The 14,858-nt window shown below is 34.8% G+C and overlaps 1 protein-coding gene across 3 annotated transcripts in view; it reads left to right on the forward strand.

The window, feature by feature from the left end:
* Positions 1-14,858, forward strand: part of LOC116179840 (rhophilin-2) — a 64,045-nt gene that overhangs the window by 25,970 nt on the left and 23,217 nt on the right. Inside the window, exon 1 of one of the 3 annotated variants that reach the window (XM_031499711.1) lies at positions 14,605-14,743. The exons of the other annotated variants lie outside the window; for them this stretch is intronic. Coding sequence (XP_031355571.1) covers positions 14,678-14,743 — 66 coding nt within the window. The 5' untranslated portion in view covers positions 14,605-14,677. Of the gene's footprint in view, positions 1-14,604; positions 14,744-14,858 lie in introns of those variants that run through there. 3 annotated transcript variants of the gene reach the window in all.

A 14,858-nucleotide genomic window follows, 5' to 3' on the forward strand; every position in this document is an offset into this window, starting at 1 on the left:
TAATACACAATGTTTCGAGTCTGCATTCCTGATTCCTCAGTTAAAAAAAAAGAGTCATTTATGTCAGGAGGGCGTAGTGAGAGAGTGTTAATTTCATTGCATTTTGCAGTATTTCTGTGTGCAAAAAAGACCTCAGCATTTTACACGTCTGCTGTTCTAATACAACAGCATTTCTGTGATCCTGATACACTAATTTTTTAAAAATTAACCTGCATCAGGAGAGCATAATAGGTGCCTGGCTACCTTTAATGGTAATCTTAACAATTTGTTGTTTGTTGTTTTTAGCTAGCTACTGCTCTGCAACTTGCCCCCGAAGTTGAAGCATTTTTTTGCCTTTATTTTTGAGTTCGGCGGGGTTTCAGCCAAGGCTGTTTTACTCATTCAACCCACTATACATTTACAAATGTCCATGTCCGAACCCGGATACGAACCAGGGTTCCTTAGTATCACAGCCGAGCTTCAACTCAATTGCGCCACACGGGCCGGCAAGTGTTACCACCTGAAGAAAGTTAGGAATTGATTAATCAAAATAGGAAGGAAAGATCGTGCTCCTGCAGTAGAACCCTGTGGTACTCCATCCGTGTCTAACGTTGACTAGTTATATCAAAACCACTCGTGTAAGTAAATAATTCACTTCGTCTGTTGAGTCCTTGGATTTTTTTGTATTCTGAATTCTCGTTTCCTTCACGTTCTTCGAATGCTTACCATTCTTAGGGAACATACGAATTTCTTAGGTCTACCCACTCTGAGGATTTGTACTATTTTTTGGATTCTTTTCATTCCCCGAAAATTGTCGCATAAATTTCTATAGAATCTCATTTTATATTACTGCAGAAACGGGTGTGCGAGTTTGTTTTTTGGAAAATGAAGCACTCATTTTGAGGGAAATAATAGTTATTTATTATACAAGAAGATAAAGGGGTATTTTAACCATTGAGTGAACACGAGATGTAGAGACATTAAAAATAGCAAGCTTAGGTTTTGTCATCGCGATCGTTTGCATAGAAACAGAATTGTCATATGTTCTGGACGTCATTTTTATCGTGCATTTGAAATAAGAATGACAGATGTCATTAGAATGCACAATCATTTGTTTTACTTTATCTACCCAGTTAAAGTGATCACTTTATCTATCCTTACGGTTAAAGAACGGCTTAGCCTACTCATTCAAACCTATTGAAATGTAATTTTAACATTTATGCTAGAAAATAAAATAAAATAGAAACAATTTTTGAAAATGGATAGCACACTTATAGGAAAAATTTGTGGGAAAGCCTATGGATTTTCAGTTTGGCATGCACCATATTTTTTATCGCTGTAGTAAATTTGTAATATCCATCAGCTGCATGAATCTATGCTAAAGTGTTAGAGAATGATCACGTACGCTATACGGAGAGTAAAGACCTCCGAAATTTCGCAAATAGAAATTGCAGAAAAAAATTTCCGTTTGCTAAATCGACCATGAAAAACCAAGTTGGCGCATACTTAGGTAGGCAGCGACAATTTACCTTTCTAATTGTATTTACATAAAATTCACATGTAGACACGTGTTACACCTTAATCACATACATTCCGTTGGTACATTTTGCAAATACACTTCAACTTTGCGTAAATTGTTATGCAATTATGTTGTGGAAACGTGCTCGCGTACAGCACACGTTTAGTACTTATATTTATGTATAAGTACATTCACTTTTTGCCTGTTGGTACCTGCCCAGGTATTGATCTGCAAGTATCAGTTGTACACGTATCCAGCATTACAAATTGCAACACGTTTTTAAATCAATCACGAAACAAATTTATAATGCGATAAATTTCAGTTTCAGCGGTTTGATCGCCCAAGAGATTTGTGTAAAGTTCATTAACTGCATTCGTGCAATAGCATTTATAATTTTTCAATTTAATCGACACGAATATCTAAAACGCAATCCAAAAAAATCCGTTCATAATTCCTCTCATTTTTGATTAAAATATGGGTACGTCACGCCACGCCAATGGGAAACGTTAAGATTTTTGAATCCTGAAATTTAAATTCTAGGAAAATGGGAGGTAGAGAGGACTCAAACACACTTTTCGGTCTTAAAGCAGGGTACAAAAGAAATTTCGAATTAATTAATATCTAAGTCTGAATTCAACCAAGAGCAAGGTTTCATTTTGGCACCTTCATGTAGGGGGTCGAAATTTTTGAGGAAATTTGACAAATCCGGAAAAAGGATAACCATAAAGTCTAGGTGAGGTGGACTATAAAAGTATACGTCCCACGACGCTCGAGTTTAACTCAACATGTCGTATTAAAATTTCTAAGAAGACATCTAAACTTTCTTTCACAATAATTTTACAACCACCAAGACTGACTGTCTTTAAAAAAAATTAATTAAGTTACTGTAGGTGCTATAACAATAAAAACGTCCGCATGACGTAGTTTACATAACAATATTTTGGCAAATTACCCCAAAAAAATTTAAATTTTGGATACTCTAAATACTTTAAACAAATGAAACATTTTTACCAATCCTTTACACAGCAAATATGTTTGCTGTGAAAGTATGTTTTCCTTGATCCCCTTTTATTATCTAATTTTTTACATACTCACCTGTTAGAGCTTGTATATGTAATAAATTTACTTAATTTTGCGTGCTTAATATGTACTCCCCGATTGTTTTTCACACAGGATGTCCAACGACGAGCTAAGTCGATTATTAAATGTGAAACTAATGCCAAATGATATCTGTGTACAGGGTGAAAATGTTGTCCGGAACGCTGAATATATCTTCAAACCTACAATTTTGCAAGGAAGTTTTTTTATGGCATCAACAATTATAAATCTACATACTATAAATTTGTCAGTTTTTATTACATATTATTAAAGGGTACACTTTTGTGGATATACCAGCATTATTATACCTACTACATAATTAAATTCCAGAGAAAAATTCAAATTCAGGAGAATGTGAAGTTGTTTTAATGTAATTTTATAATTTTATTTAGTTTGCGTTGAAAAATTGTTAATATTTTGTTAGTTAGCATTTATGGTATCAAAACTTATTAAAAATTCCATCTCGATGGAACAGACAGACGACAGAAAATCGAGCACATACGCGTTACCGTAACTTCGTTGTGTTGCGCTAAAAAATAGTGATTGCTATCAAAAAATATATATACCCCCCTTGAATATCCACATGTACGCCACTGATTACAATTTTAAAGTATTTTTCTAATTTAGAATAAAGCTTCTTTTAAAAAAATGTTGTTTTGAAGATGTATTCAGTGGTCCAGACTTGGACATCATTTCCACCCTGCGTATGGGCCGTTCCTTAGGCCGTTTCAGTAAAATTTATTTTGTGTCTGATAGGACCTTCTCTTACGATATTTTAAAACTGGTACACAGTTTTTATTCATTTTTTTCAAATTTGTCGTAAATTTGGGATAATTTGATATGTTATCATACACCTAAGCTAAACGGTTTTTGAATTATTTTTAGAGGATAAGCCCTTCAGAAAATAAATTGCATTTTATAAGTTAAACAAGAGACGCCCATTATTTCCGGAATTGGTTTAAATTAGGTCTTTAAACAAAGTGTTCATTTTAAATATCGCAGTTTTAGGTTTTTCGGTTTATGAACACGAACTATAAGGAATGTACCTATATCAAGTAGAAAGCCCTTTAATTCAGCTGCTCGTTACTGGAAGGCACGGTCTGAAAATGAGTGCCGAGAACGAATTTTGTACCTAACAAATTTCAAGGAATTATTACCATTTTTGCTGCCCCCTCAGAAATTATAGGTGCATTTTTTTTGAATTTTTAGGAACTAATTTTGTATAATTCGTTATTATTTCGTTGAAAGTAAACCAGAAATTTCACATATTTTATTGCGGCAACCGACGTCCCCCCAGTTTGGAGGCTACGATTTCCGGAACTCATTATTTATTTTTTATTTTATTTACTTATTTATTTATTTATTTTATTTATTTATTTATTTACACAAAGTTAAATGTACCAAAATTTTGAAAACCACCCCTACACTCTTTATTACCAACTCAGAACAATGCCCACCCTCTAGAAAAATTTAAAATTTTAACTTCAAAAAAATTCTAAAAAAATTACGTACAAATTAAAAGCTACCGTTACACCATACAACGCACTCTGCATTTATGGAAATGAAATAAAGTGACTATTTAGTGCATTATCTGATTCCAGTTTTTATCGGCATCTCTGGCGTCTCAAAGCCTAGAATTATTTGTGGACTGAACTTATTAAAATTCTAAAAATAGACGCAAACAGGAAACGCACGATAAATATTGAATGCCTAATGAAAACTACAAATCTGGTTTGTTTATCAGGGAAACGGAAAATCTCATTGCAAGTTGGACAACCATTTAATTTTAAGACATCGGTCAAGCTTTGGATCAATAGCTGTCCAAAATCGAATCTATTTACCAATTTTGTTAGGGAGGAGGTGAAACACACTTAGCATCTAGTAATCATTTTGGGTAAACTTAATTTTATCAACTGCGTTTTTTTTTCGGAAAAGCGTTTTCAACATGTGTAATGGACACGAAAATACTTTTTTCATTTTTTGTTTCAAAAGTGCTGTCCAGAATCTCAGCGTTAACAAAACCTTGCCACATAAATATAGATTAAGCACTCGGATAATTGAAACATAATGCTTCAATTAATCAGTGAAAATTGCATTTAACACGAACGGTGTAGGTATGTAAGTGTCGTGTCGTGAACTACCGTAACGTGACAATAAATATGGCAGATAATTTTCTTGTTTGTAACAAGTATAAGTAGGTAATGCTTTTGAAATTAACCACGACGATAAATAGAAGTATGAATTAACAGTTTCATATCATCACGTTTTAGCTCTTAGGATTAGACGGTAATTAACATTTCGCCTCCGTTGCTTGCAACTATTTCCAATTTTTGCGTGGACAATGGCTAACAGAATAAATTTGGCGTCACTATGCGTAGGTTGACATGCAAATAAGTAAACAATAATTACAAATAACAATCAATACTTTTAGTCTTGAATTCTATAATAACATAGCTAGAGGCCGTTCTTCTTTTTCATGTGGATAATGAAGAAAATTTCCAATTAAATGCCCACTTCTAACAGTATATACACCAAAGGAAGTAATCACGATGAAGCAGCTTCACACGATAAATGATGTACACATTATTCAAATAATTATAAACGTTCGCTGGTAAACAATGTTAATGGAATCTGGTTCGTCCTTCATGTTTTAATCATAATTACCCACGTTCCTAGCTAATTACAACGTGTCGAGAATGTCTCCTGTTCTACGCTGTTGATGAATATCTTCACGTGTCTTAAAAACTGACCCTTTCTCTGAAACAATTGTTTTAAGCCCTACGCGGTAGGCTGGTTTTGTTAGTGCAGGAGCTTCAAATTATACTTACAATGTGTTCAGTGTCTTAATATGCTCTTCAAATAGTTTCAAAGTGCAGTTTTCTGGATTCGTTTTTACTCTTCCAAGATCTCGATCGAGATTAGTATGGTAAATAGTTCATGGCATGATTGATAGACAGAAATGCGTTTTAGACTCAAAAGCAGCACTAAACTTTAACTACTAGTTCTTTTTAAACATTATACAGTGATATTTATTAAGAAGTAGACATAAGGATTTACGTGTAGTCTTTTTCTCTATGCCTACTTTATCACTACCAGATCTTCAGTTATTTTTGTTGCATATAAACCCAGACGCCCTTAAGGGAGAGTATGTGTTTTATAAGTAGGCATAGGGAAAAACAATACACGTAAGTCCCTATGTCCACTTCTTAATAAATATCACTGCATGTAGGGGCATAAGAAGCTTTCACTCACAATTAAATATTAAAATCCATACACGAAATAAATAGCAAAAACCATGTTCTCATTCCGAACGCCATGGGTAGACTGGTTGCTCTCCCGCGAAAGATAGAAAAAGCTGGGGGTGAGATTTCGGGGTTGGTTTTCAGGATCAGTTTAATCAACCCATATTTTTCGCAATGTTAAAAAAGTAGATTTAAATATCTGGAAAGTTTATCTCCGGTCGTAGATAAGAAGCTTTGTTATAGCAGCGTAATTAGTTTCAAGACAAGAACACACGTGCAGTTTATCGTTCAACGACGCATTAATTTGTTAAGGAAGTGGAGGCGGAAGTTCAAAAGAAAGGGAAATTGTTTTAAATAGAAGAGACGGACGTTAATCGTGGCTTTTTTGGTGGTGGATGTTATGTTAGTCGATGTTTTTTAACGTAACCGCTTATTGTTTTGGTGGTTGGCAGTTTTGCCGTATTTAAGCGTGTATAAGGGTGGCAGAACGAAAACGAAACAAATTGAGTACAAAGTACGTAATAAAATAGTTTTTGGAAAAAAACGCAAAAACAAGTCGATTTTGGTTCGAAGGGATCCCTTCAATAATTTTAACTTGAACGTTGGGCCAAGTGACACATCATTGGAAAGAGTTCTGATTTTCCTACACGCCTATGGTTTAGTTTTCAAATTCGAGTGACTTTTGGAAGATAGACTGTAGGAAGTAAATACAACAAACTATGTAACATAAAAACGTTTAGTTCACAGTAATTTCTGTAATAAATAATTGTTTCTATCGATCGCTTGTTGCGTGGTATTTTTATTGTGACACTGAGTGCCTGTAGTTCTCTCAGCTTGTTTGATTGATTGATGTCTCTTTTCATCTGGGCTGGACGTACCCTAGAGAAATTATAATTATTTCATTTAAAGGTTTTGTGCCTGTACTGAATCGAGCCAGGTACTTGTGGGTGGTCTTAGTGACCGTATGCCATTGCATATAACAGTATACATGGTGTTCGAGATAAGAGGGTCAACTCTATACCTACCCCTTTTATTTGCGAAATAAGAAACCTTTGTCAATTATAATTGTATACGTGACATTACGATCTATCCGATCGCATATTGAAACTTTCAGCGTCACTTCCGGTTTAACCGGAATTGGAGAAAACTTTTGTTTTTCAAATGCAATGCCTACATTTTTTAAGATATTTGAAAAGAGCAATCAATTTTCTGTACACCATAAAATATGCATATGGTTGATATACAAAAAAAACCGGGAAAATTCGTGATTTGATTCAGTATTTAGAAAACTTAGGACATGCTAGATTTCATAAGTTATGAACCATATGCATATTTTATGTTGTCGTACAGCAAATTGGTTGCTCTTTTCAAAAGCTTAAACAAACATAGGCTTTGCATTTTAAAAACAGAAGTTGCATCGATTTAACCGGAAGTGATACCGGAAATTTAAATGTTATGGGGTAGTGTAATTAAGCATTGTATGTAGTTGCGAGTATCGACCATTATCTGTATGTTAGCTGCAAGTTCAGTTCATACCAAACCATCGGTATCCGCATGAGGTAAGCCCCCCCCCCCCCCCGACATTAAAATAATGGAATGTCAAATACTTCCTTCGTTTGCACATTGATTGCACATTTAGGCACACTTCGATTTATCGTTTGCACATTTCTCTAAAAAAGATATTGAAAAAACATATGGGGGGGGGGTGAGCAACTTCCCGATTTTAGTCCCCCAACATTAAAATAATGAAATGTTAAGTAGTTCCTTCGTTTGCACATTAATTACACATGTAGGCACACTTCGACTTTTCGTTTGCACATTTCTCTAGAAAAAGATATTGACAAAACAAATTTGGGCGACCACCTTCACGATTTTAGCTCCCCAACATTAAAATAATGGAGCGCTATATATTCATTCGATTTCATTTTGTTTGTTCATGTAAGCACACATTTTTTTTTATTTAAAAAGGCCTAACTCATGATTTGAATCCCTATACCCTTAAAAAATCACTCATGGGAATTTGGTGATCTTCATGATAATATTTAGCGCCATTTCTAGCGCATTTTCCAACTCATATTGGAAGGCGCTATGATGAACGCTTCCTCCGTTCGTCCGTTGGAGGCCTTAACTACTCATTCGTTGTTTTTGCATTCGGTAGCGTATAACTTTGGAACCTCAACCAAGAAATATTTTGGCGATTATGTGCGCATGCGTAGACTGCGCAATATCAAATTTCTTTTGTATAGAGATTTAAAATTTTACCCAAAGATTCATCTAGTACAGACAAGCATATCGCATATTGTAAAAACTGTTTTGAATTTTTTAATATAGAATGCTTTTACAGACATGTTCGAAGGGTGTATACGGAATTAACGGTGTAAATTTAGACTGTATTCTATATGCGTGCGATACAATGGGATAAATAATTATTCCAATTCGAACTGTTAATAGTGCGTATGAAAAAATATGCACAGCAACTAATATAAATATAAATCAATTATTAAATGCATCATAAGTAGCAATAAAAATTTCTCTAGAGCCCCTTTTCGAGATTCATATGTCTGTCTATTCGAACTCTATTAAGTTACCCCCCGCAATTAAAAAAATGTGTAATAAAAATTTTTAAATATTGCTATGGTTGTGCTAAATTGTGCTGATTCAGTTTTCATTTGTGCTGACGTGGAAAATTAGTTTTCCTTTTCCTATTTTTTATTTTTGGTTTTGTAGTATTTTATATTCGGTCACCAAAAGGGGTAAAAGAATTTGATATAAAAAATCTCTTTCTCGTTCGTGGCTGTCGACGTAGAGGAGTTCAATAGCGCGCACAGCGAGTGACACGTGAGGGACGAGACTCAGATTGGACCCCGAAATTTGGGTACAAGAGCTACCGGGTATCGTAAGACTATTTTCGAAAATTTGAACGGCACAATCCAATATGATGCATCGAGCACATTGATTGCCTTTATTGCGTATTCTATTTATATATGTAAAAATCGTTGGGGCTAAGAGTCAGTTGGCCCCCGAGATTTGAGTGCAGGAGCCACCGAGTACAGTAAGACCATTTGCGAAAATGTGAAAGGCACAATCCCATATGCACCATTGCCATTGTTGTTTATTCCGCTAAAATCGTTAAGTTGGCACCCCCAAAATTGTTTTTCCAATATCTCTTTTCAGAGAAATGTGCCAACGAAAAATCGAAGTGTGCCTAAATGTGCAATCAATGTGCAAACGAAAGCAGTATTTGACGTTTCATTATTTTAATGTTGGGGAGGGGGCTAACTTCACGCGGGTCCCATTGGTATCTTTGCAATGGTCCGATTTGCTCGTTTAGGAAAATGAACACTTACAACATGTTAAGGAAATTAGGGTAATTGTTAAACACTAACGAACATGGCAGGATGCTCGTTAAAAGTAAACGTAACACGTGCCAAGGTATACCAAATGGCCCATGTCGCAGCTGTCACTTAAGAGACCCTATTTTTGCTTTCTTTAAAAAAAACCTTTAAAACTCGCCAGTGGTTTACGAGCGTAAAACGCTTTTTCTTCGCTCGAGCTCTAATAGCATAGTCAGAGTAAGTACTCACGATAATTAAATTTCATTGCATGTTTGAATAGAAACTGAAAAGTAATTAAGTATGCATAGGTAGGTAAGTGCGACTATTCTTCGCAGTTTTGCGCCATTAACATGCGAAACGTAGGATTTTCTAAACCGAGTGAAACGGTTGCGTTCGAAAACCAAAAGTGGGCATTTAGTTTTGATTGACACGGAAGTGGGCCGCTTAAATAGTAGAAAGTAAAACAAATTAAGAATAAGTAAAAGATCAACGTACAGAGCGGTTTGACCTGTTTGTAAATTGCCATCGTTTAAGCATGTTGTTACATCAAGAGCTAATTTGCCCAGCAAAAACAGCGAAAACTATCTTAATGGTATCATTGGACAAACTAACGATCTTAAAATTATAGGAAGAAAGACTTTTGCGTCATTTTGCCATCTTCGGGCGGTGGATTTTTATTTTCTCTGCGTGATGGGGCGAAAAATTCGATCTATGCGCTAGGTACATACCTACCTCTTATGCATTCATGTGAACGTCCGCAAGAGAATCATGGGAAGTGTTGAGAAACGGGATTCTAACGGAAGTAAGACGGTTTACAGGTGTCACTTCTTCCTGTTTGTTTTCGAACAAAGGCACTTCAGAAAACTCAAAAGAATATCCTTTACAATAACAAACAGTTCGAAATGTTTGTCAAACAATTACAGAGCTCGAGATGGAATTATAATTTATTTAAATTATTAGTTACCTATACTGTTTGCTTTAGTAGTTGTGTTGGTGTTTCTGAAACACACACCGCAAACCAAACATAAAAGTGTCTTTAACTATCCTTGAAACATCTTTCAACATTTAAGAGTTTTATTATTTTTATTTCATGTGAGCTTGACCCCATTTACAGAATTTTCCCAATCTGAAAAAAAATTCTGGAGGAGACCAACTCAAAGTTTCCTCTCGTCTCGGCTGGTTTCAGTCTCGTCTCGTCTCATCTAGTCTCGTTTGGTCTCGCGTGGTCTCGCCATACTATCCAAAAATGGTGTAGAGCATATAAAAGGCACCACGAAGTCATGGGAAATAATAATGACTTTCCTTATCTATCTGGTAAACACGAAACATATAATTATGCGTATTTTAAGGATTTTCATTACCATTCTGCAGCTAAAAAATATTAGCTCTCATAAAATGTATCTGGTAATGTAACTAGGTAGGAAAGTCTCACAGAATTCTTTGTTACTAGATCGATTATCCAAGTTATTTTGTAAAATCTTACTTTTATGGTCTTAACTACGCGGTAAATATGTAAGTACCGATACATACAGTAACTACATTTGGGTTTATCATATGTACATAATATACATTTTACCTTAAGCAGCGCCTTTATTCACAGAATTTCGGAAGAACTAAGTAAAGTATACAATTTTAGCCCCAATATGGCGACTGAGACGAACCACCAATCAAAAACGAGATATCCGCTTACATTTGTATAAGACCTATGATAATTAATGGTCGTTTGCACCGACAAATTTAAGTGGTGCTTAGCTTAAATAAAATCCATGGCAACGATTATTGACACAATGGTTGCCATGGATTTTAAGCTACGCTTAAGCTAAGCTCCGCTTAAATTTGTCGGTGCAAACGGGTATTAGTCCTAAATCAATAAGCAGGAACGGTTTATGTAAACAATTTGTAATTCGTGCTACTTCAATGGATTTTCTTGATTAAAATTAAAAAAAAAAAAGTACAAATAAATACAAAAAAAAAGACTTCGAAACCAAACGAGAGTGAGACTCGGCGAGACTCGTGGTTAGTCTGAGAGTCGAGACTGAACCTCGGTCTCGTCTCGAATTTTCGACCAGACGAGATGAGACGAGACTTGCGGCATCACTAACTTCCGGACGCGAATAGTGACATTTTCTTAGAGTTCTGGAAATTTTCAGATGTAAAGTTCTTGATAAATTGTTAAAATAATGCACCCTAAACTCTACTTAGAATTTATTATTCAATTTATAGACGTCGATAAATTTTTGTATTGATACTTTGGCATATGCCTGCCGTAGCTGCCTCTCCCGGAATTTAGTCAACTGTTGTGGGGATGTGTCCCTGGTAGGAACAAACAGGTGTGCATCTCCACCACTTTTGTTGCTGTTTTGTCATTTCGAAGATAAGTTGGTAGTAGTTAAACAATATGAAATGCTTAAATCGTACATAAAGTGACATTTTGCTCGCAAAAAACTCAAAGCGTTGGCGGAATTGTGAATTCCATACTACAAGGGGAAATTTCGTACCAAAATGGATCTCAATGGTTCTACCACATCACCCGAAAAGCGATTCAGTTTTCAATTTTCTTGGAGGGATGCTTTTTCAAGCATTTCCAGCGATATCTGTAAGTTACTTCAATTTTTTGGATTGTATTGGTCGGTTATCTTTAAGAATTTGCAGCGGATGCTTATTTGACGTAATCATAGTATCACTAAAGAAACCAATCTGTGGATATTAATTGCGTGTACTAAATTTGTATTGCATTTAATTATTATTAATGAATCTATACACGGTGTCCATTTTTCGAGTGCCACTATGGGGATCTCGCTTATCTTAAGAGATAGAAACTTGGTTAAAGAGGGCAAAGTTGCGAATTTTTGTGCTAAATAATAATCTAAAAAGAAATTTATAATATCTTCAATAGTTTTGAAAATATCGCAAAAAATCAAAAATTGCTGATTTTCATTTTTAACTTTTTCATGGTAAACTAATTGCACTAGACATTTCTCATTAACACATTATTCAGACACTTTTTAATGGAGATTTCGAATATGCATCCCGTTTTTAATAACTTTCAAGATAACGGAGAAACACGTGGCAACTTTAGTTTCTTTTATGGGCGCCGTTTTGGATTTTGACATTTTCAGATTAGGTCTCTTTTTCTCTTAACAACGATATATCACACATGGTGGTTCAGTATCACATTTTTTTTTAAAATACAATTTTCATTTTCTGCGAAGAGTGCTACGCAAAAACAAAACGTTCTTTTGTTGTGAACAAAATGTTGACTTATTTCAAGCAGTGTCATTTACGTTTGTGCTAGTTTAGTTTATTGTTAAAATATTATTTATTCTTATGTACTTTGTTCTAATTTGAATTATACTTTTCTTGCAAATTCTGTTTATATGAAAATCGAATTTTCTCAACACATCTAGTTCCCTGATGCCAACACTGCCATCGGACATATGCATCAAGCTGTCAAACTTTTGTTCACAATAAAAGAACGTTTTGTTTTTCCAAGGCACTCTTCCCAAAAAATTAAAAATTGAATTTTTAGGAAAAATGTGATACTGAACCACCATGTGTGATATATCGTCGTAAAGAGAAAAAAAGTAATCTCAAAATGTGAAAATTCAAAATGGCGCCCATAAGAAAAATAAAGTTGCCACGTGTTTCTCCGTAATCTTGAAAGTTATTAAAAACAGGATGCCATATTCGAAATCTCCATTAAAAAGTATTCGAATAATGTGTTAATTAGAAATGTCTACTACGATTAGTTTATCATGAAAAAATTAAAAACGAAAATCAGAATGTTTCGTTTTTTTGTGATGTTTTCAGAACTATTGATGATATTTTAAATTTCTTTTCAGATGATTATTCAGCAGGGAAATTCGCAACTTTGCCCCCATTTAACCAACTTTCTCTTAAGGTCAGCGAGATCCCCATAGTGGCACTCGAAAAATGGACACCGTGTATAAAGGAATATGGCAAAATTTATATTTCCCAAGCGCTCAGATTGGCAAAATTGCAATAATTCCATAAATGACAAACATCTCAACCTCAAATTCGAGAGATTTCGTAAATCTCAAATTCCCAAAATTGCAAACTATCCTATATCTCAAATTCCATAAATTTGATAGATATCAAATGTTAAATTCTCAAAATCTTAAATTCCCAAATTTTCAAGAACTGAATATCTACAATCCCCAGAGTTTCAAAAACCTTCCAAAATTTTAAATATTACAAAATCAAAAATTCCCTCTTACTTTCAAAAATCCTATTGCCTCAGATCCGAATATTTTGAGAGAACAAAATTTAAAAATCCCGCAATCTCAACTTATAAAAATTTGTTGAAGGGGTATGTTTTCTAAAAATTTCAAAAATTCTCAAAAACCGTTCGATTTAGGTTTGTGGTCTATGGTTTAACCGGAAGTCATATAAAATTGCATCTTTTTTGTCGTGATGGAAAATTTCTATATTCTTCTGGAAGCTTCGGGACCCCTAGCGCCTAAAGTTATTGTGACGTAGATCTTCTAAATCGATTCATACATAACTGAAAGTCTCGTGAATTTATAGCTTCTCATGTTTTGGACCATACGAAATCTGTGGACTCTGTTTAGATATTCATTCTAAAGACTTGACCCTATGGCTCTTGAGTCCACTCCATATTTTTTAAGTGTTCTTCGCGGAATCCATGGAATCTATTCTTTTAATACTAGAAAAATTATTACTGAGGATCATCACTGAGAATTTGAAATATAACCAGAAGTATGTACCTACTCATCATTAAAATTTGCGTGTTAGAAGAAAAGTGAATCTTAAAAAAGTGAGGGCGAAAGTTGACAAAGTTGAAAGGTATCTCAAATGAATAGATTTTTAATTCCCCGCTTATTGATGATCAACTGTCAAGACCATCCAGGCGCTAAGAAACAACAATTACACATTTTCTGCTAGCTTACCATTTGCTTTATGATAAATAGTTTTTCATTCCAAATGTAACATCTGCAACTATTCGTAACGGAAAAGTAAGTATCATCATCAAGCCAGTGCTATTATCTTAATTGTTGTTATTACATACCGACTGCTTGATGCCCGATGACTGGTTTCTCTGATAACTTTGCAAATACGGTAATCTGGCCTAAATCGAGGAACGTACAAGAAGACTACGTGCCTAGAATGAGTGGTCAAAGTGAAATGACGGAAAGTTAATTTACATACAGCAGCGCGTCGAGAATACTAAAAATGCGAAAAAAACACGATTTTTGTATAATTTTTAAGTAGAGGAATTAATGTCACGGTTTTTGATTAAGACCCCTACTACTTATATGTTCTGTTGTTCGTAAAGCGAAACGCATAGTTCGTAAGCCTTTCCCAGCAACCTCATTTCTTCATCTTTGAAGACTTTGAGTACCGTTGTTGTGCTCAAGCATTGCAGATGCCCGCGCGATCGATCTTAAGACTATCGACGAAATTCATTGCGAAGTAGTTGGTGTCGTTGAAATATGTGCTAAAAAGTTGGAAATTGTTTAAAAATGAGTGCGTTGTGTACGTTCGGGAGCAAAAATTTGTTAGCCCTGCCCGACATTAATCTTCCTCAGGTACGTTTAGATTTTGGCCAAACAGGAAGAAAAATTTATCGAGTAGGCAATTAGTAAATAAAGTAGGCCGATGAGTGAAAAACTCGTCGGCCGTTCCTTCACAATTAAGCAAAAC

The sequence above is a fragment of the Photinus pyralis genome, unplaced genomic scaffold (assembly GCF_008802855.1).
Source record: "Photinus pyralis isolate 1611_PpyrPB1 unplaced genomic scaffold, Ppyr1.3 Ppyr1.4_LG1, whole genome shotgun sequence".
Classification (NCBI taxonomy): Eukaryota; Metazoa; Arthropoda; class Insecta; order Coleoptera; family Lampyridae; genus Photinus; species Photinus pyralis.